The following is a 26476-nucleotide window of genomic DNA, read 5'->3' as shown; positions in this document are numbered from 1 at the left end:
CACATAGTGCAGGGGTGCTCGCAGAAGACGCATTTTCACACTTAACCCAACGTCTTGGTCCTACAAAGGAGGTGATAGCGCAGCGGGCCAGGCAACCGGACTATAATGCTTTAACACTTTCACTTAGCCATAGGAGTTTGACAGTGAGACTATTTAGGTAGCCCCTTGGTGGCAACTGCGCTCGTCCGAGTTTGGGGCGCGTATGTGCCTGACCGGGAAGCGGCCCATTGTTAAAGCGGAGGAATCCGATAGATTCCGATAGGTCATCGAGTGGCTGACCAGTCTTACGCTACATCATGACAGTTAGTTTTCGGCTTTCTCTACTGAGGTGCTCGCCCGGCCGAACTGGGGCATAATCGCAGTAGTTCTCCTGGTGCTACCTTAGCCGATAGAGCGGAATGTAAGGTAGCCGAACTCAGGAGCCGGGCAACCCAACATTTGACCAAAGACATGATTCGGAGCTGATGCATATAATGTCAAAACTCGTGACGCCGAACACTCCCTAAGGTGTTCGGTCTTTATGAGTGCGGGCGAAACAACACTCTTTATTAAAAAAGAAAGCCCCTAGTGTCCAGGTACGTGCAAAAATTCTGACGTGGCCACATGCCAAGACGCCAGCCTCCTCCTTGGTTATATCAGAAAAAACCAAGGGATGTCTAGCAACAAGAGACAGTAAAAAAAGGTTTACGCAGGGTCTTAATCTAAAAAGAATCCTTTAGGACGGGTCCCTACTGCACGTCTGCGCATGTGTCTCCATTGTGCCGTATCCTGGACGGGCGCCGCACGACGTTCATCTGTAAAAGAGAGGAACTGAGTTGAAAACGGGTCGTGCCGAAAAAGTTTAAAATAAACAAAGTATAAAGTGAAATATATAAGATTGAGCTTTATTGTCTCTTATGCGTGGAGCCCCTAGTGCGGGGGTATATGGCTTCTAGGCCTGCATCAATGATGATTTTGCACCGAACTCGTCTATCCGCGTTCGTGGTCTTGAATGACCTATTTCGAAGTTTTTTGGCCGGTGAGGCCATTTTGCTGTGGGGCTATCAAAGCGGCCGCATAGTCCTCCGCTTGGGGAGGCGCACTTTAGTGCTTCCCCTTCAAAGAGATGATGCCTCGTGGACCGGCATCTTAAGCGTAAGAGATGCATAATGCGGTATTGCGTTAAAGCGAGCGAAAGCTTCGCGTCTCAGTAGTGCTTGATAGCGACTTGAGAACGGGACGATATGGAAGGTCAGCTTTTCGCGGCGGAAGTTATCGGCAGAGCCGAATATGACTTCGAGCCGGAGAAAACCCGTACAATGGGTGTCCGGACCAGGTATTACCCCTTGAAAGGAGGTTTTTCTGCGGCGGATTCTTGCTGGGTTTATCCCCATGTGCTGGATTGTATCCTGATATATCAGGTTTAGTCCACTGCCGCCGTCCATAAGGACATTTGAAAACTGGAGCCCGCCAATTATTGGATCGAGTATCAAGGCAGTCCAGCCTACATTCTTGATATTTCTAGAATAATCTAGCTGATCGAAGATGATCGGTTTTGACAACCAGTGGCAGGACCCTTTGGGGATGGGCCGTGTGGTGCGTACCTTTACGGGCGCCGCACGTTTTGTTATGTGAAGTGAGTTCACTGTTTTTACTTCTTGTGGGAAGTTCTTTTGTTTCCTGGTGCTCTGCTTTTGGGGTTCGTCCTCGTCTTCGCTTGGTGTGTCGAGCCCCTTGTGTTCGGCATTGAGTCTACCGGATTGTTTGAAAACCCAACAGTCTCTGTGGGTATGGTTAGCAGGCTTCCCGGGAGTACTGTGTATCTGACATATCCTGTCCAGAATTTTATTTAGGTTGGATGGATCGTCCCTGTTATCCTGTGGGGGCGATTTTGCCTGATTTTGTCGTGAGCCTTTGAATTCGGCATTGACTGCAATGCTCTTCAGACTTTTGTCCTTAGTCCGGAGATGGTCCTTATTGCGTCGCGGTTTTCCGTTTCCATCCCTAGTTTCGGATGTACTTGGATCGCTGGGGCTGCACCTTGCGAACCAGCTGTCCTCCCCTGCACAAAAGCGGGTCATGAGGCTTGTTAGTGCGGCCATTGTTCTTGGCTTTTCTTGGCCGAGGTGTCTGGCGAGCCATTCATCTCGGACATTATGCCTGAAAGCTGCTAAGGCTTCGGCGTCTGGACAGTCGACTATCTGATTCTTTTTAGTGAGGAATCTATTCCAGAACTGCCGAGCTGATTCTCCGGGTTGTTGAGTTATGTGACTAAGATCGTCTGCATCCGGAGGGCGGACATAGATCCCTTGAAAGTTTGCTCGGAAAGCATCCTCGAGCTCTTCCCAGCTTCCAATTGTGTTTTTGGGAAGGCTTTTAAGCTAATGCCGGGCTGGCCCTTTAAGCTTAAGGGGTAAATATTTTATGGCGTGGAGATCATCTCCTCTAGCCATGTGTATGTGGAGGATATAATCCTCGATCCAAACTCTAGGGTCTGTTGTTCCATCGTATGCCTCTATGTTTACGGGTTTGAATCCCTCTGGAAATTCATAGTCCAGGACCTCATCGGTGAAACATAGGGGGTGTGCGGCGCCTCTGTATTTGGGTGTGCCGGATTCTGATGATGGCTTCATAGCGTTGCTTACGAGAGCTTGCTTTCTTGGCCCATAAATGGACCTGACTGGGCCATGATGCAAATCCTTAAGTGGGTCGCATGCCGATTTAGGTGCGGCGCCGCTTGCCGCTTTATGGGGTCGTCTATCCGACCGTGTGGCTTTCTCATTTTTTGAATGCGAGGGCTCTTGGGCCTCTTCATCGAATTCAGGCAGTAGCTTTCTTTTTGGATAGCTTTTAGTGCGGCGACTGTCGCCGTATTTATCTGCGGTATTGATTACTTTGCTCCATCTAATCCGGAGTGCATCTTCCGCTGTTTTTAGCTTCCGCTTCTGCTTTTTTAGGCTGCGTGCAGTTGCAACGAGCCTCTCGTGGAGATTCTTCTGCTCCATAGGTTTATCCGGCGTGAGGTCGTCCGGAATGTCGTTTTTGCCGGAGGCGGGATGGTCGGTTTCTCTATCCGTGTTGCCCTGTTCGGACGGTTGCTCTAAGGCCTGCTCGTCGTCTACCGGCTCGTCCTGCTCTATGGCTGGGTTTTTGTCGAGGCGGGGCTTGGGTCGGCGTTTACGCCGACGCTTTGATTGTTTTTCAGGGGGTCGATCTCCCGTCCCATCCCCCTTTTCCTCGTTGTCGCTTCCTTTAGGGGTATCCACCATGTACACATCATGAGATGAGGTGGCTGTCTAATGCCCTATGGGCGTTGGTTCGTTGGTATCTCCTGCATCGTCATCCATGCTATCGATGTCTCCAGAGTCGAAGTTGAGCACGTCGTTTAAATTGTCGACAGTGGCTACCAAGTGGGTGGTGGGTGGGCTTTGAATTTCTTCATCGTCCGTATCCCATCCTCGTTGACCGTAGTTCGGCCAGGGCTCTCCTGATAAGGAGAGAGACTTGAGAGAGTTCAGGATATCGCCACAAGGCGAGTGCTGAAAGATGTCTGTGGCGGTGAACTCCATTATCGGCGCCCAATCGGATTCGATCGGCAGGGGCGCGGGGGGTTCGGAGTTCGGAAAGGAGTCCGGATCCTTGGAGTCACGGATCATGCAGAGTGCAGGGCTAGCGTTCGGCTCGATCGCCTTTGAGATCGAAGCCCCCGAGGTAACGTCCAACCGCTCATCCTCGATTGGCACAATAGGCTCCAAGTTAGGGGTCGGAACCGATGCGTGTGCGGCCTCCAGGACACTGTCCGGAGGCAGAGCTAGATCATGCCCCTCGAGATAGTGCGGCGCGCTTGGCCGTGGCTCGAATCCGTCGAAGATCAAGTCTCCGCGGATGTCAGCCGTGTAGTTTAAGCTTCCAAACCTGACTTGATGGCTAGGGGCGTAGCTTTCGATCTGCTCCAGGTGGCCGAGCGAATTGGCCCGCAGAGCGAAGCCACCGAAGACGAAGATCTGTCCGAGGAGAAAAGTCTCGCCCTGGACCGCATCGTTGTTGATGATCAAAGGAGCCATCGGGCCTAAAGGCGACGACACAGAGGAACCCTCAATGAAAGCACCAATGTCGGTGTCAAAACCGGCGGATCTCGGGTAGGGGGTCCCGAACTGTGCGTCTAGGACGGATGGTAACAGGAGGCAGGGAACACGATGTTTTAGCCAGGTTCGGGCCCTCTCGATGGAGGTAAAACCCTATGTCCTGCTTGATTAATATTGATGATATGGGTAGTACAAGAGTAGATCTACCATGAGATCAAGGAGGCTAAACCCTAGAAGCTAGCCTATGGTATGATTGTTGTATATGGAGTTGATTGCCTACGGACTACAACCCTCCAGTTTATATAGACACCGGATAGGGTTAGGGTTACATAGAGTCGGTTACAATGGTAGGAGATCTTGAATATCCGCATCGCCAAGCTTGCCTTCCACGCCAAGGAAAGTCCCATCCGGACACGGGACGAAGTCTTCAATCTTGTATCTTCATAGTCCAAGAGTCCGGCTGAAGGTATAGTCCGGCTACCCGAACACCCCCTAATCCAGGACTCCCTCAGGAAGCGTTTATCAACGCGGTTGATGTAGTCGTACACCTTCACGATCTGTCCCGATCAAGTACCGAACATACGGCACCTCCGCGTTCAGCACACATTCAGCTCGATGATGTCCACGCCTTCTTGATCCAGCAAGAGGGGCGAAGTAGTAGATGAGTTCCGGCAACACAACGGCGTGGTGACGGTGTTGGTGAAGAACAATCTTCGCAGGGCTTCGCCTAAGCACTACGAAAACTATTACGAAGGATAAACTAGAGGGGACGGGGTTGCTGGCACACAGCTTCGTGTTTCTTGATGTTTCTTGGGTGCTAGCCCTACCCCTCTATTTATATGTTGAGCCTTGGGGTCGAAACTTGGAGTAAAAGCCTCCACAAAGTCGGTTTCACTGGAAAGACAAGAGTCCTTCTCAGACTCCAGGGCCAGACGCCAGGGTTCCCGGCGTTAGGACCCAGACACCAGGGACCCTGGCGTCTGGCCCCTGGACTCCCCAAAACTTACTTTTGCGCTTTCCAAAAACCTTGTGGGCTTTCCCCTTTGGCCTAAATAAAGTGTTCTCGTACCCAAACATTTTGGGAGACATCCGGAACCCCTTTCGGTGAATTCCGGAACCCTTCCGGAGACCAAACACTATTATCCCATATATCAAACTTTATCTCCGGACCATTCCGGAGTTCCTCGTCATGTCCGTGATCTTACCCGGAACTCCGAACAACATTCGGTTGCCAACATACATAACTCATAAATAATATATCGTCAACGAACGTTAAGCGTGTGGACCCTACGGGTTCGAGAACTATGTAGACATGGCCGAGACACTTCTCTGGTCAATAACCAATAGCGGAACCTGGATGCCCATATTGGCTCCTACATATTCTACGAAGATCTTTATCGGTCGAACCGCATAACAATATATGTTGTTCCCTTTGTCATCGGTATGTTACTTGCCCGAGATTCGATCATCGGTATCTCAATACCTAGTTTAATCTCATTACCAGCAAGTCTCTTTACTCATTCCGTAATGCATCATCCCGTAACTAACTCATTAGTCACATTGCTTGCAAGGCTTGTAGTGATGTGCATTACCGAGAGGGCCCAGAGATACCTCTCCGACATTCGGAGTGACAAATCCTATTCTCGATCTATGCCAACTCAACGAACACCATCGGAGACACCTGTAGAGCACCTTTATAATCACCCAGTTACGTTGTGACGTTTGGTAGCACACGAAGTGTTCCTCCGGTAATCGGGAGTTGCATAATCTCATAGTCATAGGAACATGTATAAGTCATGAAGAAAGCAATAGAAGTAAACTAAAACGATCAAGTGCTAAGCTAACGGAATGGGTCAAGTCAATCACATCATTCTCCTAATGATGTGATCCCGTTTATCAAATGACAACTCATGTCCATGGTTAGGAAACATAACCATCTTTGATCAATGAGCTAGTCAAGTAGAGGCATACTAGTGACGTTTGTTTATGTATTCACACATGTATTATGTTTCTGGTTAATACAATTCTAGCATGAATAATAAACATTTATCATGACATAAGGAAATATAAATAACAACTTTATTATTGCCTCTAGGGCATATTTCCTTCAATGACATGATCGAGGCTCACGAAAATACCATCTCTAAGATGGAGGGGCATAGTCATGACTATGCCGACGAGATCTCGGATCTCTCTAATGCGCTTGAGGAAGAGCATGGTCACCGTTTGGCTCTTGAGGAGTCACACAACGATGATCATGCTAGATTAAAGAAAGATCTTGATCATGCACTTGTTATGTCTCGTGTGCTAAATTCCGAGAAGGCTAAAGTTGGGGTTGATCTTGCTAGACTCAAGGAAGAGTTTGATTTACTTGACAAGGCTCACAAGGCCTTGAAGGGTACTCATGCTAGCCTTAAGGAGTCTCATGATCAATTCCAAGTGAAGCTAACTAAGGAGAAAGCCACTTTTCCTCATATGGTTTTAATTGATAATGCAAATGCTACTAACCCATGTTGTGAGCATGTGCATCTTGTGGAGGAGAATGCTAAGTTGAAGAAGCAACTTGAGAAAGGCCTTGTGTCATGCATAAAAGGTGAGAAAAGCCTCAATGAACTTTTGAGCAATCAAAAGGAAGTTGTGGCTAAGGAGGGAATTGGGTTCGCACCGAAGTCCAAGAACAAGAAGAAGAATGACAAGGCCAAACGACCTCCTCCTCTCGAGTAAACTTTTGTAAAGGAGGGAGAAGGTGCTTTCAAGGAGAAGAAGAACAATGTGAAGGGTGGTAACGTCAAGAAGGGCAATGCCACTCCTTCCAACAAAGCCGGTGACTTTAACCCTTCTTATGTGTTATGTCGTGCTAGTGATGGGCATGTCTATGCCAAATTTGTTGGTTCCCCTTATGAGTACATTGAATGGTCTATTTGGGTTCCTAAGACCCTTGTTACTAACATCAAAGGACCTATTACAAAATGGGTATCTAAAACCAAGCATTGATCTCTTGTAGGTGTTTGCTTCCGATGGGGGATCATGGTTGCTCGATATTGGAGCCACTAATCATATGACCGGAAGCAAGGATTTGGTGGTGGACGTGCACAAGATTCCATCTATGCCCACCAATGTCGAGTGGGGTGATGCATCATCTTCTAAGGATTGGGTCTTGGCAAGGTAGTCATTTCTCATGATCTCACGATCGAGAAAGTCATGCTTGTCGAGTCACTTGCATACAATTTACTTTTCGTTCGTCAACTTGCACTCATGGGCTTTGCTACCTTCTTTGATATTGATACCGTGGCCCTCTTGTGGAGCAAGACTCTTAAAGTAGCCTTTATTGGGCATGTCGAGAACGATCTCTATGTGATTAACTTTTCGGAGTGACCCACTAAGACCACGACATGCCTAATGGCTAAAGTTGACGTGGATGGCTTTGGGCTCGCCGTTTAGCCCATGTCAATATGAAATCTTTGCAAAGTCTTCTCAAGGGGGACCATGTACGTGGACTAACAAATGTTAGTTTTACCAAAGATCGTGCTTGCAGTGCTTGTATCGAAGGAAACCTTCATGATAAGGCTCACCCTCCCACGACTATCATCTACTCGAAGAGGCCTTTGGAGCTCCTTCACTTGGATCTCTTTGGGCCTCCATCCTTTGATAGTCTTGGGGGTAGGAAGTATTGCTTGATGATTGTGGATGATTATTCAAGATACACTTGGGTATACTTCTTCAAGAGGAAGAGTGAGACCCAACAAACCGTCATTGATTTTGTAAATGAAGCTCAATGCCAACACAATGCAAAGATCTTGATGATAAGAAGTGACAATGGCACCGAGTTCAAGAACTACACCTTGGATGAGTTTCTTAGTGATGAGGGGGTCAAGCATCAATATTCTGCACCGTACACCCCTCAACAAAATGGTTTCTTGTGCGGAGAAGAGTCGCTGACACATGCAAATTTCTGGTGCAAAATGTATATATTGAAACTTTTGAGGAACATTTTTGCATTCTATCGCTTTAGTATTTTTCCATAAAAGGTCGAGTCGGGAGAGGCATCCGACGGGAGAGAACCGGGCAAGCGCAGGTTTGTTGACAACATTGCAAGCATGCGGATATGGTGCGGATTTCTTTTTTACCCGAGCGGAGAAAGTTCTGGAGGAGGGTGTACGGTGGTGGGAGGTGTGCGGGCGTGTGATTTTTGGATAATGTGTTTTTCAATTACGTGATATATGATGTGACGATTTATTTTCTAATAGAAGTGTATTAAGGTGCAATGATTCCTAATTAAGGTGTTCTAGAAATGATACATGCTATATGGTGTGACGATTTGTTTCCTAATAAAGATGTAATTAAGTTGCATTGGTTTCTAATTAAGGTGTTGTGGAGATGATTAACATTAATAATTGTTAAAAATGTGAATTTTGATGTGATACAAGATTGGGACAATCTGGTCCATCGATGAATGATGGATTTGTGGGTGAGGTATAATGTTTCTGCCTCAACTTGCTTGTTTAACAATAGTGCAGATAAGACACATTTTTATATTTTATATATTTGGATATTGTGGATATAGATAGTTTTTTTTGTAAGTTTGATCAAAGTTTACAAAGTTTGACTCATCAAAAAAAATTACAGGCAGTGATCTGCGCCGGCCCAACAGTTGGGCCGGTCGAGCCTAGGCCATCCGATGCATTGCCTCCCAACCGTCAGATCGAGCCCTTCTGTATCGTCGTCTACCTTCCGCATCGTCTTTTCCCTCGATAATAAGCGCGATTGAGACGAGCCACGACAAGCGCCATGGGCCATCCCACACCCAGCCGTGGGCATCTACCTCACCGTTCGTCGCTCGCCGTAGCCGCTCGCCAGTTGGAGCACAGGTGCTCCATGGCCTGCCCCCTCTTATGCAGCAAAAAAATGGACCCAACAAAGAAAATCAACCCTGCCAGTCCTTGGAGTTTGTCGCCATTGCAGCTCTGTCGGGAAGCCACCGCAGTAGTCAGTTGCATCAATGGTGAGGTGCCGACTCAAGCTTTTTGTCGCGGTCTCTGGTTGAAGCTTTTCAGAAATAGAGTTGAAGCTTTTATGTCAACAATTACAACTTTTTACTTGTGTACTCGTAGGGGTGAAGCTTTCTATACAATTGATTGAAACTTTGTATAAAGCGGGTTGAAGCTTTTCAATTCACGGTTGAAGCTTTCCAGTTCGACGGTTTTAGCTTTTTTGTTTCTTCTGTAGTGGTCGCATGAAACTTATCTATTTCATCGGTTGAAGCTTTTTCAAATACAGTTTGAAGCTTTCCCATAAACGGTTGTAGCTTTTCCAGTTTGTATGGGTGGTCTGTTGAAACTTTTGCAAACTACGATTGAAGCTTTCATATGAATGATTGTAGCTTTTTCCAGTTATGGTGTCCAGTTGAAGCTTTATATACGAGTGATTGAAGCTTTTGAATCAATCGGTTGCTGTTTTCTGGGTCATCGGTTGCAACATTGGTGCAGGCGCCGCCGAGCTTGTAGCATCTCCGATGGATGGTTCCAGCACATGTGCAGCTGGTCGCAGATGGCATATCCATGGCGGCTTCCATCGGGGCGGGAGGAACTTGCGGTCGGGGGGCGGCGGAGAAGTGGGCAAGGACGCTGAGGTTGGAGATAGGGACCTGCATGGGATTGGTGCTAGCCGGCGGCGGGATCCAAAGGAGAAGACAAGGAGTGTGGCCACCAGCGCGCTAGGCTGAGAGAGAAGGGGATTGGGAGAAAGAAGAGGGATAAGGTGGGCCATGGTGATGCACAAGGCGTACAATCGGGGCTCATCGCGTGGCTGGCGAGCGACCGGCCGAATCATTCAACCGGCCTACCGCGCCCAAACGTTTACCTAGTCAAATCACCGTTTGATTGATTTAATTTAGTTCGTGCAGTCAGTCCCATCGTGCCCGTGCTCTACATATCCGCGGGACAACGACGGACCGCATCCAGGCCCTACCCGCCTCTCCGATTTCCCACATCGTACCCTCCCTCAGGCCCAGTCTCTCTCGCCACACAGTCAACCGCATCATGGCGGCGGCCGGGCTCGCGCTCTCGGTGCGCCCCGCGCAGCCGTCGACGCGCGTGCCGCGGAGGACTCTCGCGCCGTCGCTGCCGCACGGGCGCCTCGCCTTCGCCCGCCGCGCGAGCGCCCCTCCTCCGTTGCTGCCGCCTCGCGCGCGCCCCGGCGTCGCGTGCCGCGCCGCCACGGCCTTCCAGAAGCTCGACGCCGTCGGTGAGTCCCCCACTCCCGCCCGCCCCGTGCTACGCGCGGGCTGGACATTCTGCTCTGCAACCTCGCGGCGCTGATTCTCTGCGGCTTTGCGCGACTGACTGGCTGACTGAATGCGGATTGTCTGTCGCGCGCGCGTGCAGCGGTGCGTGAGGAGGAGGAGGCCTTCAGGGAGGCGGCGGCGGCGGGGCACACGCTGCTGCCCCTCCAGCGCTGCATCTTCTCCGACCACCTCACGCCGGTGCTCGCCTACCGCTGCCTCGTCCGGGAGGACGACCGCGAGGCGCCCAGCTTCCTCTTCGAGTCCGTCGAGCAGGCCTCCGAGGGCACCAACGTGGTTCGTCCCTGAACCGACGGCCTCACGATTGGCTGATGTTTATTATCCATTCGTATCCTCCCAAGAGAAAATCGGAATCATTTGAATCTGTCGCGTGCCGGGTTGTTGGTTGGCCTGCAATCTGCAATCTGCAGGGGAGGTACAGCGTGGTGGGGGCGCAGCCGGCCATGGAGATCGTGGCCAAGGCCAACCAGGTGACGGTCATGGACCACGAGATGAGGACCAAGGAGGAGCAGTACGCGGCTGACCCGATGACCGTCCCAAGGGACATCATGGAGCAGTGGAATCCGCAGATTACGCTTGATGGCCTGCCTGATGCCTTTTGTGGTAAGAGTTATATACGTGTGTCACTTTCACCTTATTGCTCTACAAATTCTGTGATGTAGTGGGGCATGCAGTTAGTGCTTGCTAATTAAGCATATTAACATGGTCCTTTTTGGCCATGCCACATTGGGTTGAACAGATCCATTGTGGATGCCTTTTTCATCTACAGAGTGTGATCTTCATCCTTTGTTGAGCGCTGGTTATGTTTTTCAGAAGAATCTTAATTGTGTTTGGAAAATATATAGGAGGATGGGTTGGATTCTTCTCATATGATACGGTGCGTTATGTTGAGACAAAGAAGCTTCCGTTTTCTAAGGCGCCAGAGGATGATAGGAACCTTCCTGACATTCATTTAGGCCTCTACAATGACGTAGTCGTTTTTGATCATGTTGAAAAGGTATGGGTAATTACGGAACACGTTTATGCATTTTCCTTAATTTCATATCATTTGATTTCTATATATATTTGTTGTATATCCAATTTTCCTTATTCTAAATATATTTGCGAGACTGAAGCAAATTCTTGATAAGAATGCATATCAGTTATGAGCTTATATAAAATACATCTCAAATAAGCTAATTTCTTCAGATATTTCAAGGCATTTGCCTCATATGATGTGTTTTGTTCGATGCAGAAAACACATGTTATTCATTGGGTGAGGTTGGACTGCTATCACTCAATTGATGAAGCATACGAAGATGGGAAAAACCGGTTGGAAGCTTTGTTATCAAGATTGCATAGCAGTAATGTGTGAGTTGTGAAATTTGGCCAACTCCTTTTATATGTGTTAGTTCCTTTTCTTCTAATTTTCTATTTCCCACTGATCTAGTTCAATGAAATATTGATGTAGCCCAACCCTTTCTGCTGGATCTATTAAGCTTAACGTTGGGCAATTCGGCTCAGCGCTACAAAAATCAACAATGTCTAGCGAGGACTATAAGAAGTCTGTTGTGCAAGCAAAAGAGCACATTCTAGCAGGTGATATTTTTCAAGTAGTACTAAGCCAACGTTTTGAGAGACGTACATTCGCCGACCCTTTTGAGGTGTATCGCGCGTTGCGTATTGTCAACCCTAGTCCTTATATGGCCTATCTACAGGTAATGTGAATATTGGCAGTATTCTATGCGGGAAAAGTCATGATCGTGACACATAATAATCAGTAAGGTTAATCTCCTGTAACATTATTGCAGGCACGAGGTTGTATTCTTGTAGCATCAAGTCCTGAGATTCTTACTCGGGTCGCAAAGGTAAGCCAAAATAGGGAGTTTTATCTTTTGCATCTTTTGTTATGGGCTTGCTTCCAAACCTTGTTTGTAACTGCAATATGTAGTGGAAGTTAACCTTTCGTATCGAATGTGTTATCTATTTGCTTTACAAGATGGAGACAATTTTATAGTTATCATTCTGTTGTCGTGTGCTAATAATTCAAGAAAGATATTGCAGGAACTCTTTGATATTTGCATGACCACAATCTTCTAGAAAAGTTGTAGGTGCCAAATGAACAACATGACCTGTTATTTTTCCTTTTCTCAGAGGACAGTTGTCAATCGGCCTCTTGCTGGAACAATCCGTAGAGGAAAAACAAAAGCTGAAGACAAGGTTTTAGAACAGCTCCTGTTGAGTGACGAAAAACAGCGTGCCGAGCACATTATGTTAGTAGATCTAGGTCGGAATGATGTTGGAAAGGTTTGTCTTTCACCCATTTATTTTATAGTTTCCATTCAATTCAATCTCTAATACATTTCACAATTTGCCAAATAAAGATTGGTAAGGTACCCATGTGCCATCAAGTTCCGCCTGGCCACCATTTATTCCGGCTGGCAACTATTGACATCCATTTCCATTTTGTTAGTGGCGCATTAGTGATAATAAAATCTATACTTAGTTAGATCCAGTGGAATTTTATCCTAATTTCAAGCAAGCAATCTTGTTTGATCAAAACCTGTTGGCTGTTTTGGTACACTTTTGACTTCATCTAGTTTGAGTTGTGTTCAACTTCGCCATTTTTTCCAGGTGTCCAAACCAGGAACAGTAAAGGTGGAGAAATTGATGAATATTGAGCGATATTCTCATGTCATGCATATTAGCTCGACGGTAAGTCAGTCTAATTCTTCAGACAAACAACTTCAAAGTCATTTGATGCAATATCATAATATACACAATCAACATTGTATATCTTCTCCATTTTCTTGAAGCAAATAGATCTAACGATATCCATTTGTTTTTGATGAAATTGTGTTATTCTCATAATGTGTGGGTCTACTTCTGTAGGTTACTGGGGAGCTGTGTGATGATCTTACATGTTGGGATGCCCTGCGAGCTGCATTGCCTGTTGGAACCGTCAGTGGTGCTCCCAAGGTAAGTGCATGCTTGCTGCTATCACATCATCATCTAGATGCATTGAAACTGAAAAACTGTTTTGGAAAAAACAACGGCGATGCAGTATAGATAAGTGTCAAATCAATCATATTTCTTCGAATTCTAGAAAGCTGTTGTTGAAATTCAATTCGTCCATGATTCAACCCTGAATTCACTGAGCAAGCCCCCACATGCTTCCTTCTGAAACTCACCAGGTGAGAGCGATGGAGCTGATCGACGAGATGGAAGTGACGATGCGCGGTCCATACAGCGGCGGCTTCGGTCAGATCTCCTTCCATGGCGACATGGACATCGCCCTCGCGCTGCGCACCATCGTCTTCCCGACGGCGTCCCGGTTCGACACCATGTACTCATATGCCGCCGACAGCAGCAACGCACGCCAGGAGTGGGTGGCACACCTTCAGACCGGCGCCGGGATCGTCGCCGACAGCAAGCCGGACGACGAGCAGCAGGAGTGCCAGAACAAGGCAGCCGGCCTCGCTCGTGCCATCGATCTTGCCGAGTCGACGTTCCTGGATTTCTCTGGCATGTAGGGCATGTTTGCTTTCATTTCTCCGCTTTTGAAGCCTGTGGCAGAGACCTTCAGAGCGTGCGTGTTTGCTATGGGTTCTTTGCTGCTCTGAATAAACAGTAGTAGCTAGTGTAATAAGTTCAGTCAATAAAATGTACAGCAGACTGGACACTTGCTTTTCTGCCATTCCATTATATTTATGTTTCGTGATATTTTGTTTAACAGAATTGTTCAAGCATGATATCTTTGCTCTGATGGTGTCAGTTTTCTGGTAATTTTACAGGTAAAATTTACCACAAGTGTTACAAAATTCGCCAGATAGTTGTTACTATGACAATATAAAGAACATTACTGTGTGAACCAATCATGGATTGAGTTAATATAGCCTGCAAAATCACCCATGGGTTAGTATGTTCAAAAACTTTGTAAGGAAAAGAACAAGCAGATGTCACCTGAATATCTAGCACCAAACATACAAAGGACTAACAAAATTGTTCACCTTGTACAAGTACAAACATCAACCCAGACTAGAACAGCAACGGCAGTGCATGCCCTGACAAAAAGTGAGTTTTATCTCCGTGATTTCCGGTACCGTTCTTCCTCTTCGTCACCCCTTCTTTCGTGACGGCCACCAGAGTCTCTGTCGTGCCTAGACCGTCTGCTCTCTGATCTATCTTCTCTTCCCCTGTCATCGCCTCTCTGCCTGTCGCCTCTTGATCTCTCAGGGGATTTCTCATGCCTGTTCCTGTCCCTATCTTTTGTGTCTGATCTATCTTCTCTTCCCCTGTCATCGCCTCTCTGCCTGTCACCTCTTGATCTCTCGGGGGATTTCTCGTGCCTGTTCCTGTCACTATCTTTTGTGTCTCTATCGCCGTGTCTCAACCTAGAATCTCGGTCCCTGTGCAACTCTGATCTTGAGGATTGACCATCCCTATCCCCTGATCTCGTCTCTTCTTTATTCCTGTCAGGGAAATTTTTGTGGCTCTTTGGTGGATCGTGGTCATGCTGCCGTCTTGCATTGCTGTCCTCCCAAGAACCTCGATCAGTGTTTGCATTCCTCTGAAAATAGAATTCATGAAATCAGAATTAGCTGTCAAGCAATGGCTTACTGGAACGACTGAACAACATTACTGATGAACCATACGACCAAGTATAAAGGACATATTTCCAGCCAGGCAACAATAAAAATGCGCACCCATAACCATAAATTGGTGAGTTATTATTACAGTACATTCAGTGAAGCATGTAGCATGCTGCAAAAATATCATAAGTCATGCCCAAAGCGACAATCTCTAGCATACAGCCATATCTAGCGCAATGCAATAAAAAAAAATGGTGCTTGTGTTTCCAACAACAAATGTTAAAACCTCTGGCAATGTGGGAATGTTCTCCGAAACGACATATCTGCTACGGACTTCATGAAATATATTTTGCAGGTAATGGCTCATCCAACTGAAGTACAAACACTAAAGGCCTAACTGTTATAAGCACAAGTTTTCAGCATATTTCCTTGATAAAATATCAATATAAATACTCTAAACGGACGTCGTGGCGAAATGATAAGCAACTCATTTTCTATTAATAACTAAACTGGCAATATAACACGTTCATATTGCGAGAAAACTTATCATGGAAATTAACACAAACTATGTAGTCTGTTGCCATGTGTGCTCTCCTATATAACTACTTGGTAGATGCACAAGCAGGACAGTTACCTTCTCATCATGTGAAAATCTGCAGGAAGCTCCGCGACTGCACTCGCCTTTCTGGAAAGCGTAGCAGACGCCACGGCCCTGGACAGCTACCTGCTCATCATGCGAAAATCTGCAGGAATCTCCCCGACTGCATTCGCCTTTCTGGAAAGCATAGCAGATGCCACGGGATTCCCCCTTATTTTGTGGACCACGGTGCCTGTCATGCTCCCATTTTGGGTCATCCTCCTTAGAACCCCAACCAGTGTTTGCATTTCTCTGAAATATAACCATGAACACCAGAATTAGTTGGCAATCATGACGGTTCAGTGGAAGTACTTAAGAAGGTTACCGATAAACTATAGGGCCTAGTACAAAGGGCAAATGTTTCCAGCCAAGTAACATTATAATAACACATTTGTAATCCAATATTAGTGATTGGTTTGTGCATTTGGAGAAGCAGATAACTATTGCGGAAATAACAATAAAATTGTCCGAAAGTAAATAATCTATAGCATGTAACCAAACCTAGAACAAGTCAACAATGGCATAAATGGAGCATGTACTTGCAACAACTACTGGTCGTTCACCCCATTCTTTCATTGAATTCTGCAACATATGCTTTGGAAGGTTATAAGGTTATTTGACTGAAGTAAAATGATGACCACAACAAATGTAAAGGCCTTACTGTACAAGTATAAGTTTCCAGCATATCTTTATCTTGAGAAATGCAGGTGTACATTATTACCACAGACTGTTATTTCACAGACGATTGGAATGAACTGTCAGGAACTAATTTTCTACTCCCTCCGTAACTTGATATAAGACGTTTTTGACACTATCGTGAAAGAACTTCTCTCGTGCAAATTACTACGAGGCAGGTTGTGAATCGCTTGTGTGCATTCCTAACGAATAAGCAGTAAAGCCCTTGCTTTTACACTGGACCAGTACCCTGCCATGAACCCTGGTTGTATTTATTTGTATATAGTCCTGCTGCAATTAGGCAACAGACTCTGTTGTCCTTGTAACTATTCTAGATAGCCTAGTTAGTCTAGTTAGTCTAGATAGTCTAGATAGTCTAGTTAGTGTTTTATTTCTGTAAGACCTTGGTGCTCTGTTTTTCTAATAAATGGCTGTGGGTCTTTTTGCCTCACAGTGTTCAGTCAAAAAAAAAAATCACTGCGAGCACGATGGTGAATAGGTTGTGTGTATTGCTAGCAAAAAAAATTGAATAACAATTTGAAAATTTGAGAAGCAGGATAGATACCTGTTCATCATGGGAATATTTGCAGGCATCTCCACGGTTGCACTCGCCTTTCTGGAAAGCATAGCACACGCCGCGCTCCTCCCTCTTCTTCTGCAGCTCCTCCTCGTCCTCCTCCTCCTTCTTCTTGTACTTCTCCACATGGTCAACCCTGATGATCCTCCCAAGAACCTTAGCCCCATTCAAATTATCTACACAGCCGAGACGAAGCGAAACAAACATTAGCAGTTCAGCAAAGCACCATTCGGAATCACACACAGAAGCGGCCTGGTAGGAAAGGGGAAAGGGGCCTCACCGACGGCAAGAACCGTGCTCCTCTGATCCTCATACGCGACGAACGCGAAGCCCTTGGACTTGCCGGTGGCCTTGTCGCGCACGAGGTTCACGTCGACCACCTCGCCGTACCTGAGATAGGAGATCGGAAGCCGGTCAGAACCCTGCCAAATCCGTCGGGAGGGGGGAACGGGCGGAAAATCTAGGTCGGGGGGTGCGGTCTGATACTCACTGCGCGAAGACGGCGAGGAGGTCGCCCTCGGTGAGGTCGAAGGGGACGCCGCCGACGAAGACGTAGGCGGAGCCCCTGAACTTGGCGTGCCACGAGGCGTCCTCGCTGAGGCCCAGCGCCGCCTCCTTCTGGTTTATCACCTGCGTCCGCTTCACCTGCGTCAGGGGATTCATCTTCCCCGACTCGCCGCCGCCGCCGCCGCCGCCGAGATGGGTCGGACCCCTCCCCTCCCCTCGCTGGAGGGAACCGGCGGTACTCGTGCGGAATCTTGGGCAGAATTTCTCGAAGGGGCAGCGGATTGGGAGATTTGGAGGGGAAGAAGGTGGGGATTTTTTTGGTTAGGGTTCTTGGCTAGTCCAACCGCCTGGGGTTGGTCCTAGGGTGCAATCTCCACCGTAGATTTTATATCTAACGTCGGTGGTAATGTCACCCCTTTCCAGTCTACGCTAACCCAAAGGGGGAATGAGATTTTTGAACGTTCGATAACCCAAAGGGGGAATGAGATTTTTGAACTGCGGCCTAACCGGCGTCTTACACAGAGACTGCGGCCTAGCCAGAAAAATCACTATCGCCGCTGCAGATCCATGCCCTTTGCCTCAAGTCGCTATCCATAGACCTCACTCTGAAGCAACGCTAAACAAGCTGCTCTGGCTATGGTGATCGAGTTAGCTCCAAGACAATGTCTCCATGAAGGTCAACGACGAAGTAATCGCTGCCATTTTCTATCCCAGAAGGGGAGCACGGGTTTCCTCCAAAGCAAAGACCATGAGCGGAGGAGAGGAACAATGATGCAGCTCCCCCGACAAGGATTACAACGCCCAGAGGTGTCATTGCCGCTGCTCATGGCACGAAGCCGAGACAAGGTTTCCCCAACTCCCCTCACACCCTCCCCTACACATCAACCACCAGGTCCAAAGACGTCTTTCCCAACAACCGCTGCCACCTCGAACTAGCTTTTCTTTGAGGTACCTATAGGGGTACGAAAAAGATTGGAATTATATCGATCTCGATTTTTCTGGCAAATTAATGAAAACAAAACTAAGTATAGGTTGGCCAAATGGGACATGATTTGTAGACCGAAGGACCAAGGTGGCTTGGGTATCGAGAATCTGAAAGTGAAAACTAGGTGTTTACATAGCAAATGGCTCTACAGACTGGTGGTAGAGAGGGATGGGGTGTGGTCTAACGCACTCGATGCAGCTATATCTCCTACGTGTCGAAGCATGACTTAGAGGCATAACCGCATTGAAAGCAATATCGCAAGTAAGGTAATCTTCATAACAACCCATATAATAGATAATAGGGGGAAAAGGTACATAGTTGGCTTACACTCGCCACGTCACACAAAGTACATAAATAACATTACAATCATCCAATACACTCATGGTCCGATACGGTACCAAAATAAAAGATCAACCCCAACATGCGATACGGTCCCGATCGCCCCAACTGGGCACCACTACTGATCATCAGGGAAAGACACATAGTAACGGCGTGAGTCTTCATCGAACTCCCACTTGAGCTCAAGCGCATCATCTGGAACGGAGTCATCGGGCCCTGCATCTGGTTTGGTAGGAATCTGTGAGCCACGGGAACTCAGCAATCTCGCACCCTCGCGATCAAGACTATTTAAGCTTATAGGTAAGGCAAAGTAATATGTGGAGCTGCAGCAAGCGACTAGCATATATGGTGGCTAACCCGTTCGCAAAAGAGAGCGAGAAGAGAAGGCAAAGCATGAACGAAGAACTAGAGAACAACCAACGGCAAACATTACTCCAACACCGTGTTCACTTCCCGGACTCCGCCGAGAAGAGACCATCACGGTAACACACGCGGTTGAATCATTTTAATTAAGTTAAGGTTCAAGTTATCTACAATCGGACATTAACAAATTCCCATCTGCCCATAACCGCGGGCACGGCTTTCGAAAGTTCAAATCCCTGCAGGGGAGTCCCAACTTAGCCCATCACAAGCTCTCACGGTCAACGAAGGATAAACCTTCTCCCGAGACATTCCGATCAGACTCGCTATCCCGGTTCTACAAGACAACTTCGACAAAGATAAAACAAGTCCAGCAACACCGCCCAAATGTGCCGACAAATCCCGATATGAGCTGCACATATCTCGTTCTCAGGGCACACTCAGATGAGACATCCTACGAGTAAAACCAAACCTCAAGTTGCCCCGAGATGGCCCCGCAGTCTGCTCGGTCGGACCAACACTCAGAGGAGCACTGACCCAGGGGGGTTTAAATCAAGATGACCCTCGGGCTCCGGAAACCCAAGGGAAAAAGAGGCTAGGTGGCAAATGATAAAACCAAGGTTGGGCACTGCTGGAGGAGTTTTATTCAAGGCGAATTGTCAAGGGGTTCCCATTATCACCCAACCGCGTAAGGAACGCAAAATCCGGGAACATAACACCGATATGACGGAAACTAGGGCGGCAAGAGTGGAACAAAACACTAGGCAAAAGGCCGAGCCTTCCACCCTTTACCAAGTATATAGATGCATTTAAGATAACAAGATAATATAGTGATATCCCAACAAAAAAACAATGTTCCAACAAGGAACGGTCTCCAATCTTCACCTGCAACTAGCAACGCTATAAGAGGGGCTGAGCAAAGCGGTAACATAGCCAATCAACGGTTTGCTAGGACATGGTGGGTTAGAGGTTTGACATGGCAATTTGGGAGGCATGATAAACAAGTGGTAGGCATCGTAGCATAGGCATAGCAAAAGAGCGAGCATCTAGCAAGCAAAGATAAAAGTGATTTCGAGGGTATGATCATCTTGCCTGCAAAGTTGTCAGAGTTGACTAGATCCTCGAAAGCAAACTCAACGGGCTCCTCGTTAGCGAACTCGTCTCCCGGCTCTACCCAAACAAGACAAACAAGCAAAAGGAACACAATCAACCACTTGCAAAGCTCAAACAACATGATGCAAACATGGTATGCTATGCGGGATGCAACATGTGATGCATATGCAAGATTTGACAAGGAATGATTGAACCTGGCCTCAACTTGGAAATCCAAGAGTGCCACTGGAAAGGTGAGGTGATTTTGGTTGAAATCGATATAAAGATCACCGGAATCGGATGCACGGTTTGAAAATGGCAAGCAAAACAAATATGACATCGGTCTGCGATAAACAGCAAGTAGCCATCTAAATGCATTAAGTTAATTATGCTACAACACTCAAACATGGCAACAAAATACATGGCAGGGATCCACTCATAATGCTTGACAAAAGATGAACACTGAGCTATGGCCAATTCATCCATTAACAGGTTCAAACAAGCATGGCAAAAGTGCAAATGATAAACAGGTTTCAGACTTGGTGAAATTAACACAAGTATGGAATTTCAGATCAGGTAGCACACTTTGGAGCACGAAAACTATATGCTACAGAAACTTAACATGGCAAAGCAAGGCATGACATGAAGCTACTCAAAGCACTTAACAAAAGTCCCTTAGTGACCTTGAGCCAAAAGGGATCAGAAAATACAATTGCAAGCGTGTGAACATGGCAAAAACATAATCAGGTTACAGACTTAGTGAAAAACTGGAGCATGCAAATATGTTAACGAGTAGGCATGTTCACGAGCTCGATGCACTCACTACAGAGTATGGCATGACAATATAAGCATACACCCATCAAGAATACATATTATATAAGCTAGACATGGCAAGAACAACAACATAGCATGCACGGATCAACAACAACATCCTCGGCAAAATCGCTAACAAGTAAACAATCTGCCAGGATTCACGAAATAGCAAAAGTAGAGCTCGATTGACTCAAGCTAGGGTGCTCCATAATTGCAAACAAAGACATGGATGGATATAGCACCACAATATTAACAAATCATCCTTACTGATCATCCTCAAAAGAGGCACGGATCACTAGGAAACAACATGAACATATGGCATATTGATAAAAAACAGATCAAGGACTTAGTGAAATTCTAAGTCCCTGAAATCAGCATTAACGAATGCACTACTTTGCAAGCTTGTGCTAGTCACCACACATATCACAAAAATACATGGTAAGCACCTCTGTAAAGATGGCAAAGCATATAACAAAACTCATGTAGAGCTCAGGAGCATATCATGCACACATTAATCATGGCAAAAATGACAAATAGCTAATTGATGCAGCAGATCTGACAATTATCTCAAATAGCTCTCTTCCAACAGCATTTCGGGCATCAAGATGAGCTCAAATGAAAATGATGTGCTCTCTGAGGCGAACATTTTGATATGCTACACGCCCAAAACGGAGTTACGGATGCGGAGTTACGGCATGATGAAAAACGCACAATATCTAGGGTTTCGGGGATAAAAAGTCAACCGTCCGGATCTAGATCTGAGATCACTGTAGCAGCACGGGAAACGAGGTTCGCCGGGGTTGAGGAAGAACTCGCCGGACTTGGCGCTCGCCGGAGTTCGTCGGGAGACTTGGTGAGGAGGGCGTCGGCCGGAGCTCCTCAGGCGGCGAGGTGGCGGCGCCGGCGCGGCAAGGTGCGGCGGCGACCGGGCGGTGGAGGTGGCGCGATGTTGGGGCGGAGGCGGCGCCAGCGACCGGACGACGACTGCGGCGCGGCGAGGCTGCTTCGGGCGCGGGCGGCGCTCGGGAGGAAGAAGCGGGCGCGGGGCGGCGCGCTCCTTCGGGCCACGGGGGCTCGCAGCAGGCCGCGCGGGCCGGCGTGGCTGCGGGTGGCGGCGCGCCACGTGGTGGCCCCTGGTTGGCTGCGGGCGGCGGCGGAGATGTGTCTGATTAGGCGGCGGACATGTCCGGCGGCGGCGGGGCGATTTTTAGGGTTTGGAAAGGAGGGGATCCGGGAATTTCGGAGGGGGGTCTATATATAGGCATAGGAGGAGCTAGGAGAGTCCAAATGAGGTGCGGTTTGCGGCCACGCGATCGTGATCGAATGCTCTAGATGATGGAGAGGGTTTAGGTGGGTTTTGGGCCAAAATGGAAGGGTGTTGGGCTGCAACACACACGAGGCCTTCTCGGTCCCTCGGTTAACCGTTGGAGTATCAAACGAAGTCCAAATGGTACGAAACTTGATAGGCGGGCTACGGTAGTAAACCAAGGCCGCATGGCAAGTCTCGGTCCAATCCGGAAATGTTTAACCCCCACACATGAAAAGAAGGTAGAAAGGACCACTGGAGGAGATAAGAGCGCCGGAATGCAAAACGGACAACGGGGAAAATGCTTGGATACATGAGACGAACACGTATGCAAATGCAATGCACATGATGACATGAAATGAGATGCATGACAACGACAACAACACACGGAGACAAAAACCCGAACCCGAGGAAATAAAATAACTTAGCGCCTGAAACAGCAAGAGTTGGGATACATATAAGGTAAATTACATCCGGGGTGTTACAACACTCCACCACTACGAAAGGATCTCGTCCCGAGATCTAGGACTGGAAGAACGCCGGGTACTCAGAACGGAGGTGATCCTCGCGTTCCCAGGTGGCTTCACGGTCGGAATGGTGCGACCACTTGACTTTGAGGAATTTGATTGACTTATTGCGAGTCTTGCGTTCAGTCTCTTCAAGAATAGCAACGGGGTGCTCACGATAAGAGAGATCTTCTTGGAGATCAATGTCTTCAAAGTTGACGGTGCGGTCAGGAGTCTTGAAGCACTTGCGGAGCTGAGAGACATGGAACACGTCGTGCACATTTGCAAAGTTTGAAGGAAGCTCGAGTTGATAGGCGAGATCGCCTCTCTTGCTGACGATCTTGAAAGGACCCACGTATCTAGGGGCAAGCTTTCCTTTGATACCTAAGCGACGAGTACCTTTCATTGGAGAGACGCGGAGGTAAACATGATCTCCGATCTCGAAGGCCAAATCACGATGCTTACTATCGTAGTAGCTCTTCTGGCGCGATTGCGCTACTTTGAGGTTATCACGAATGACTTTGCACATCTCCTCTGCCTCTGTGATCAAGTCATTTTCCAGAAGTTGACGTTCACCGGTTTCTGACCAGTTAAGAGGAGTACGACACTTCCTGCCATACAAAATTTCGAATGGGGCCTTGCCCGAACTTGCTTGAAAACTGTTGTTGTAGGAGAATTCGGCATATGGAAGACAATCTTCCCACTTCATGCCGAAAGAGATAACGCAAGCCCTGAGCATATCTTCAAGAATCTGATTGACACGCTCGACTTGACCGCTAGTTTGAGGATGGAAAGCTGTGCTGAAGCGGATATTGGTGCCCATGGCCTTCTGAAAAGAATCCCAAAACTTGGAGGTAAAGATGCTGCCACGGTCTGAAGAGATCACCTGTGGAATGCCGTGCAGCGAGACAATTCGAGAGGTATAAAACTCTGCCAATTGAGCTGCAGTGATAGACTCTTTGATAGGCAGAAAGTGAGCCACTTTAGTGAGTTTGTCGATGACAACGAATATAGCATCATTGCCACGTTTGGACTTTGGAAACCCAGTCACGAAGTCCATCTCAATGTGGCCAAACTTCCATTCTGGAATGGCAAGAGGTTGGAGGAGACCAGCTGGTCGTTGGTGTTCTGCCTTCACTCTTCTGCAGACATCACATTCATTCACGAACTGAGCAATCCCGCGCTTCATTCGAGTCCACCAATAAGCCTGTTTGAGGTCCTGACACATCTTCGTACTCCCAGGGTGGATGAAGAGGAGTGAATTGTGAGCCTCATTCATGATAACTTTACGAAGGTCACCTTTGGGCACAACAATACGATCCTCGAAGAAGAGAGTATCCTTGTCATTAGGGCGGTAGCACTTGTACTTGGGTTGCTCTTGGCAATCCCAATCTTCACCTTCTTCACCATAGCATCAAGAAGTTGAGCCTCGCGAATCTGATCTTCCAAAGTAGGAGAGACTTGAAGGTTGGCAAGGAAACCTTGAGGAACAACTTGCAGATTGAGTTTGCGAAAAGCTTCACAAAGCTCGGGTTGGTAAGTCTTGATAATCAGACTGTTGCAATAAGCCTTCCTGCTCAAAGCGTCAGCAATCACATTGGCCTTGCCTGGAGTATACTCGATACTCGGATTATACTCTTGAATCATTTCGACCTAACGAGTCTTCCTGAGGTTGAGATTAGGCTGAGTGAAGATGTACTTGAGACTCTTGTGGTCAGTGAAGATGTCCACTTTTCTTCCCAATAAGAGATGTCTCCAAGTCAATAGAGCATGCACAACTGCCACCAACTCGAGGTCATGAGTGGGGTAGTTCTTCTCGCTGGGCTTCAACTGGCGAGAGGTATAAGCCACAACTTTCTTCTCTTGCATCAACACTGCACCAAGAACTTGAAGAGAGGCATCGCAGAAGACCTCGAACGGTTTGGATTCATCAGGAGGAGTAAGAACTGGAGCAGTGACCAATTTCTCTTTCAAAGTGTTGAAAGTGATGTCACATTCCGGAGACCAAACATACTTGACGTGCTTCTGGAGAAGGTTTGAAAGAGGCTTCACGATCTTTGAAAAGTTCTCAATGAACCTTCGGCAGTACTTGCGAGGCCAAGGAAGCTGCGGAGTTGCTTCATGTTCTGAGGTGGTTCCCAATTCACAATTGCAGACACCTTCTCGGGATTCACCGCTATGCCCTTGGCAGAGATGATATGCCCAAGATAGAGAACCTCATCGAGCCAAAACTCGCACTTTGAGAACTTGGCGTAGAACTGATGTTCCAAGAGCTTATCGAGCACCAAACGCAAGTGCTTGGCATGATTTTCCTTGTTCTTCGAAAAGATCAGAATGTCATCGAGATAGACCAAGACAAAGTCATTTGTGTAGGCGTTGAAGATGAAGTTCATCATGCGAGAGAAAGTCGGAGGAGCGTTGACGAGGCCAAAAGACATGGCGATGTATTCATATGAACCATAGCTTGTTCTGAAAGCCAGGGTTGGGTGGGTGGGAAGATCCACTGCCACCTTTTCTCTCTACTGATACGGCTGACGGAACGGAGGAGGAGGAAGCCAATACTTCTGCTGCTTAGCCACTTGAGTTGAGGAAGAAGGAGTAGCATCTCTGACTCGCTTCTTGGAAGCATCACACTTCAATTGAGCAGCCTCTTGCTTCTATGCCATGTTGTAAAACTCATCGTACCTCATGGGCTCAAAGAGAACAAGAGCTAGCTGGATTTCTTCTCTGAGACCACCCCTGAACTGGTATATCATGCTCTTCTCGTCAGGGACGTCCTGCTTAGCAAAGCGGGCGAGCTTCTGAAACATCTTGTTGTACTCATAGACAGACATAGAGCCTTGCTTTAGGTTGCGGAATTCCTCACGCTTGCTTTCAACCACGCTCTGAGGAATATGATGAGCTTTGAAGTCTTGACGGAATTCATCCCAGGTAATCACATGGCCTCCTCTGGAATCTTTGTACTGCTGAAACCATTCTGCAGCTTGGTCTTTGAGTTGGAAGGAAGCGAACTTGACAAAGTTCTCAGGCCTGACGTTACTACACTCGAAATGCTTGCACAAGTCCACGAGCCAATCATCAGCGTCAGTTGCCTCAACACAATTGCTGAAAGTCTTTGGCTGGTTAGCAAGGAACTGGTTGAGTGTAGCAAAGTGATTCTGATTGTTGCCTTGGTTGCCTTGGTTCGCTTGGTTGCGCTCTTGAAGAATTTGCATGATCAGCTGTGTGTTTGCATTGGTAGCGGCCATCACAGCTTGCCATGCCTCCGGAGGTGGAGGTGGTGGTGGCGGATCAGAATTCAGAGTCGTGTGCGTTGGAGGAGCCATCTTGAAAAGGTTGACATCCATTAGCACACAGATAGACAAATATTGAAGCTGAACCAAACGGGTTGAAATTGCAACATATAGTCCAGGTGGCAAATGGTAAAACCAAGGTTGGGCATTGCTGGAGGAGTTTTATTCAAGGCGAGTTGTCAAGGGGTTCCCATTATCACCCAACCGCGTAAGGAACGCAAAATCCGGGAACATAACACCGATATGATGGAAATTAGGGCGGCAAGAGTGGAACAAAACACTAGGCAAAAGGCCGAGCCTTCCACCCTTTACCAAGTATATAGATGCATTTAAGATAACAAGATAATATGGTGATATCCCAACAAAAAAACAATGTTCCAACAAGGAATGGTCTCCAATCTTCACCTGCAACTAACAACGCTATAAGAGGGGCCGAGCAAAGCGGTAACA

General features: G+C 47.4%; 2 protein-coding genes across 2 annotated transcripts; one reads left to right on the top strand and one right to left on the bottom strand.

Moving 5' to 3' along the window:
• Nucleotides 1–10013: 10013 nt before the first annotated feature.
• Nucleotides 10014–14096, top strand: LOC125511260 (anthranilate synthase alpha subunit 1, chloroplastic-like). The gene is made up of 11 exons (XM_048676588.1): nucleotides 10014–10307; nucleotides 10448–10641; nucleotides 10776–10968; nucleotides 11211–11362; nucleotides 11600–11715; nucleotides 11816–12062; nucleotides 12156–12212; nucleotides 12499–12651; nucleotides 12979–13059; nucleotides 13237–13323; nucleotides 13539–14096. Exons 1-11 carry the CDS (start codon nucleotides 10103–10105, stop codon nucleotides 13875–13877), a joined length of 1824 nt encoding a protein of 607 aa, XP_048532545.1. The 5' UTR covers nucleotides 10014–10102; the 3' UTR covers nucleotides 13878–14096.
• A 185-nt stretch (nucleotides 14097–14281) lies between these two features.
• Nucleotides 14282–17693, bottom strand: LOC125511261 (zinc finger CCCH domain-containing protein 25-like). Its single transcript, XM_048676589.1, has 5 exons — nucleotides 17316–17693; nucleotides 17106–17215; nucleotides 16814–17001; nucleotides 15571–15825; nucleotides 14282–14914 (listed from the first exon to the last, which is right to left on the bottom strand). The coding sequence occupies exons 1-5, from the start codon at nucleotides 17486–17488 to the stop codon at nucleotides 14426–14428; spliced, it is 1215 nt and encodes a 404-aa protein (XP_048532546.1). The 5' UTR covers nucleotides 17489–17693; the 3' UTR covers nucleotides 14282–14425.
• Nucleotides 17694–26476: the final 8783 nt, after the last annotated feature.

Source organism: Triticum urartu, chromosome 5, assembly GCF_003073215.2.
Source record: "Triticum urartu cultivar G1812 chromosome 5, Tu2.1, whole genome shotgun sequence".
Lineage (NCBI taxonomy): Eukaryota > Viridiplantae > Streptophyta > Magnoliopsida > Poales > Poaceae > Triticum > Triticum urartu.
This window is presented reverse-complemented; position numbering and strand designations above follow the sequence as displayed.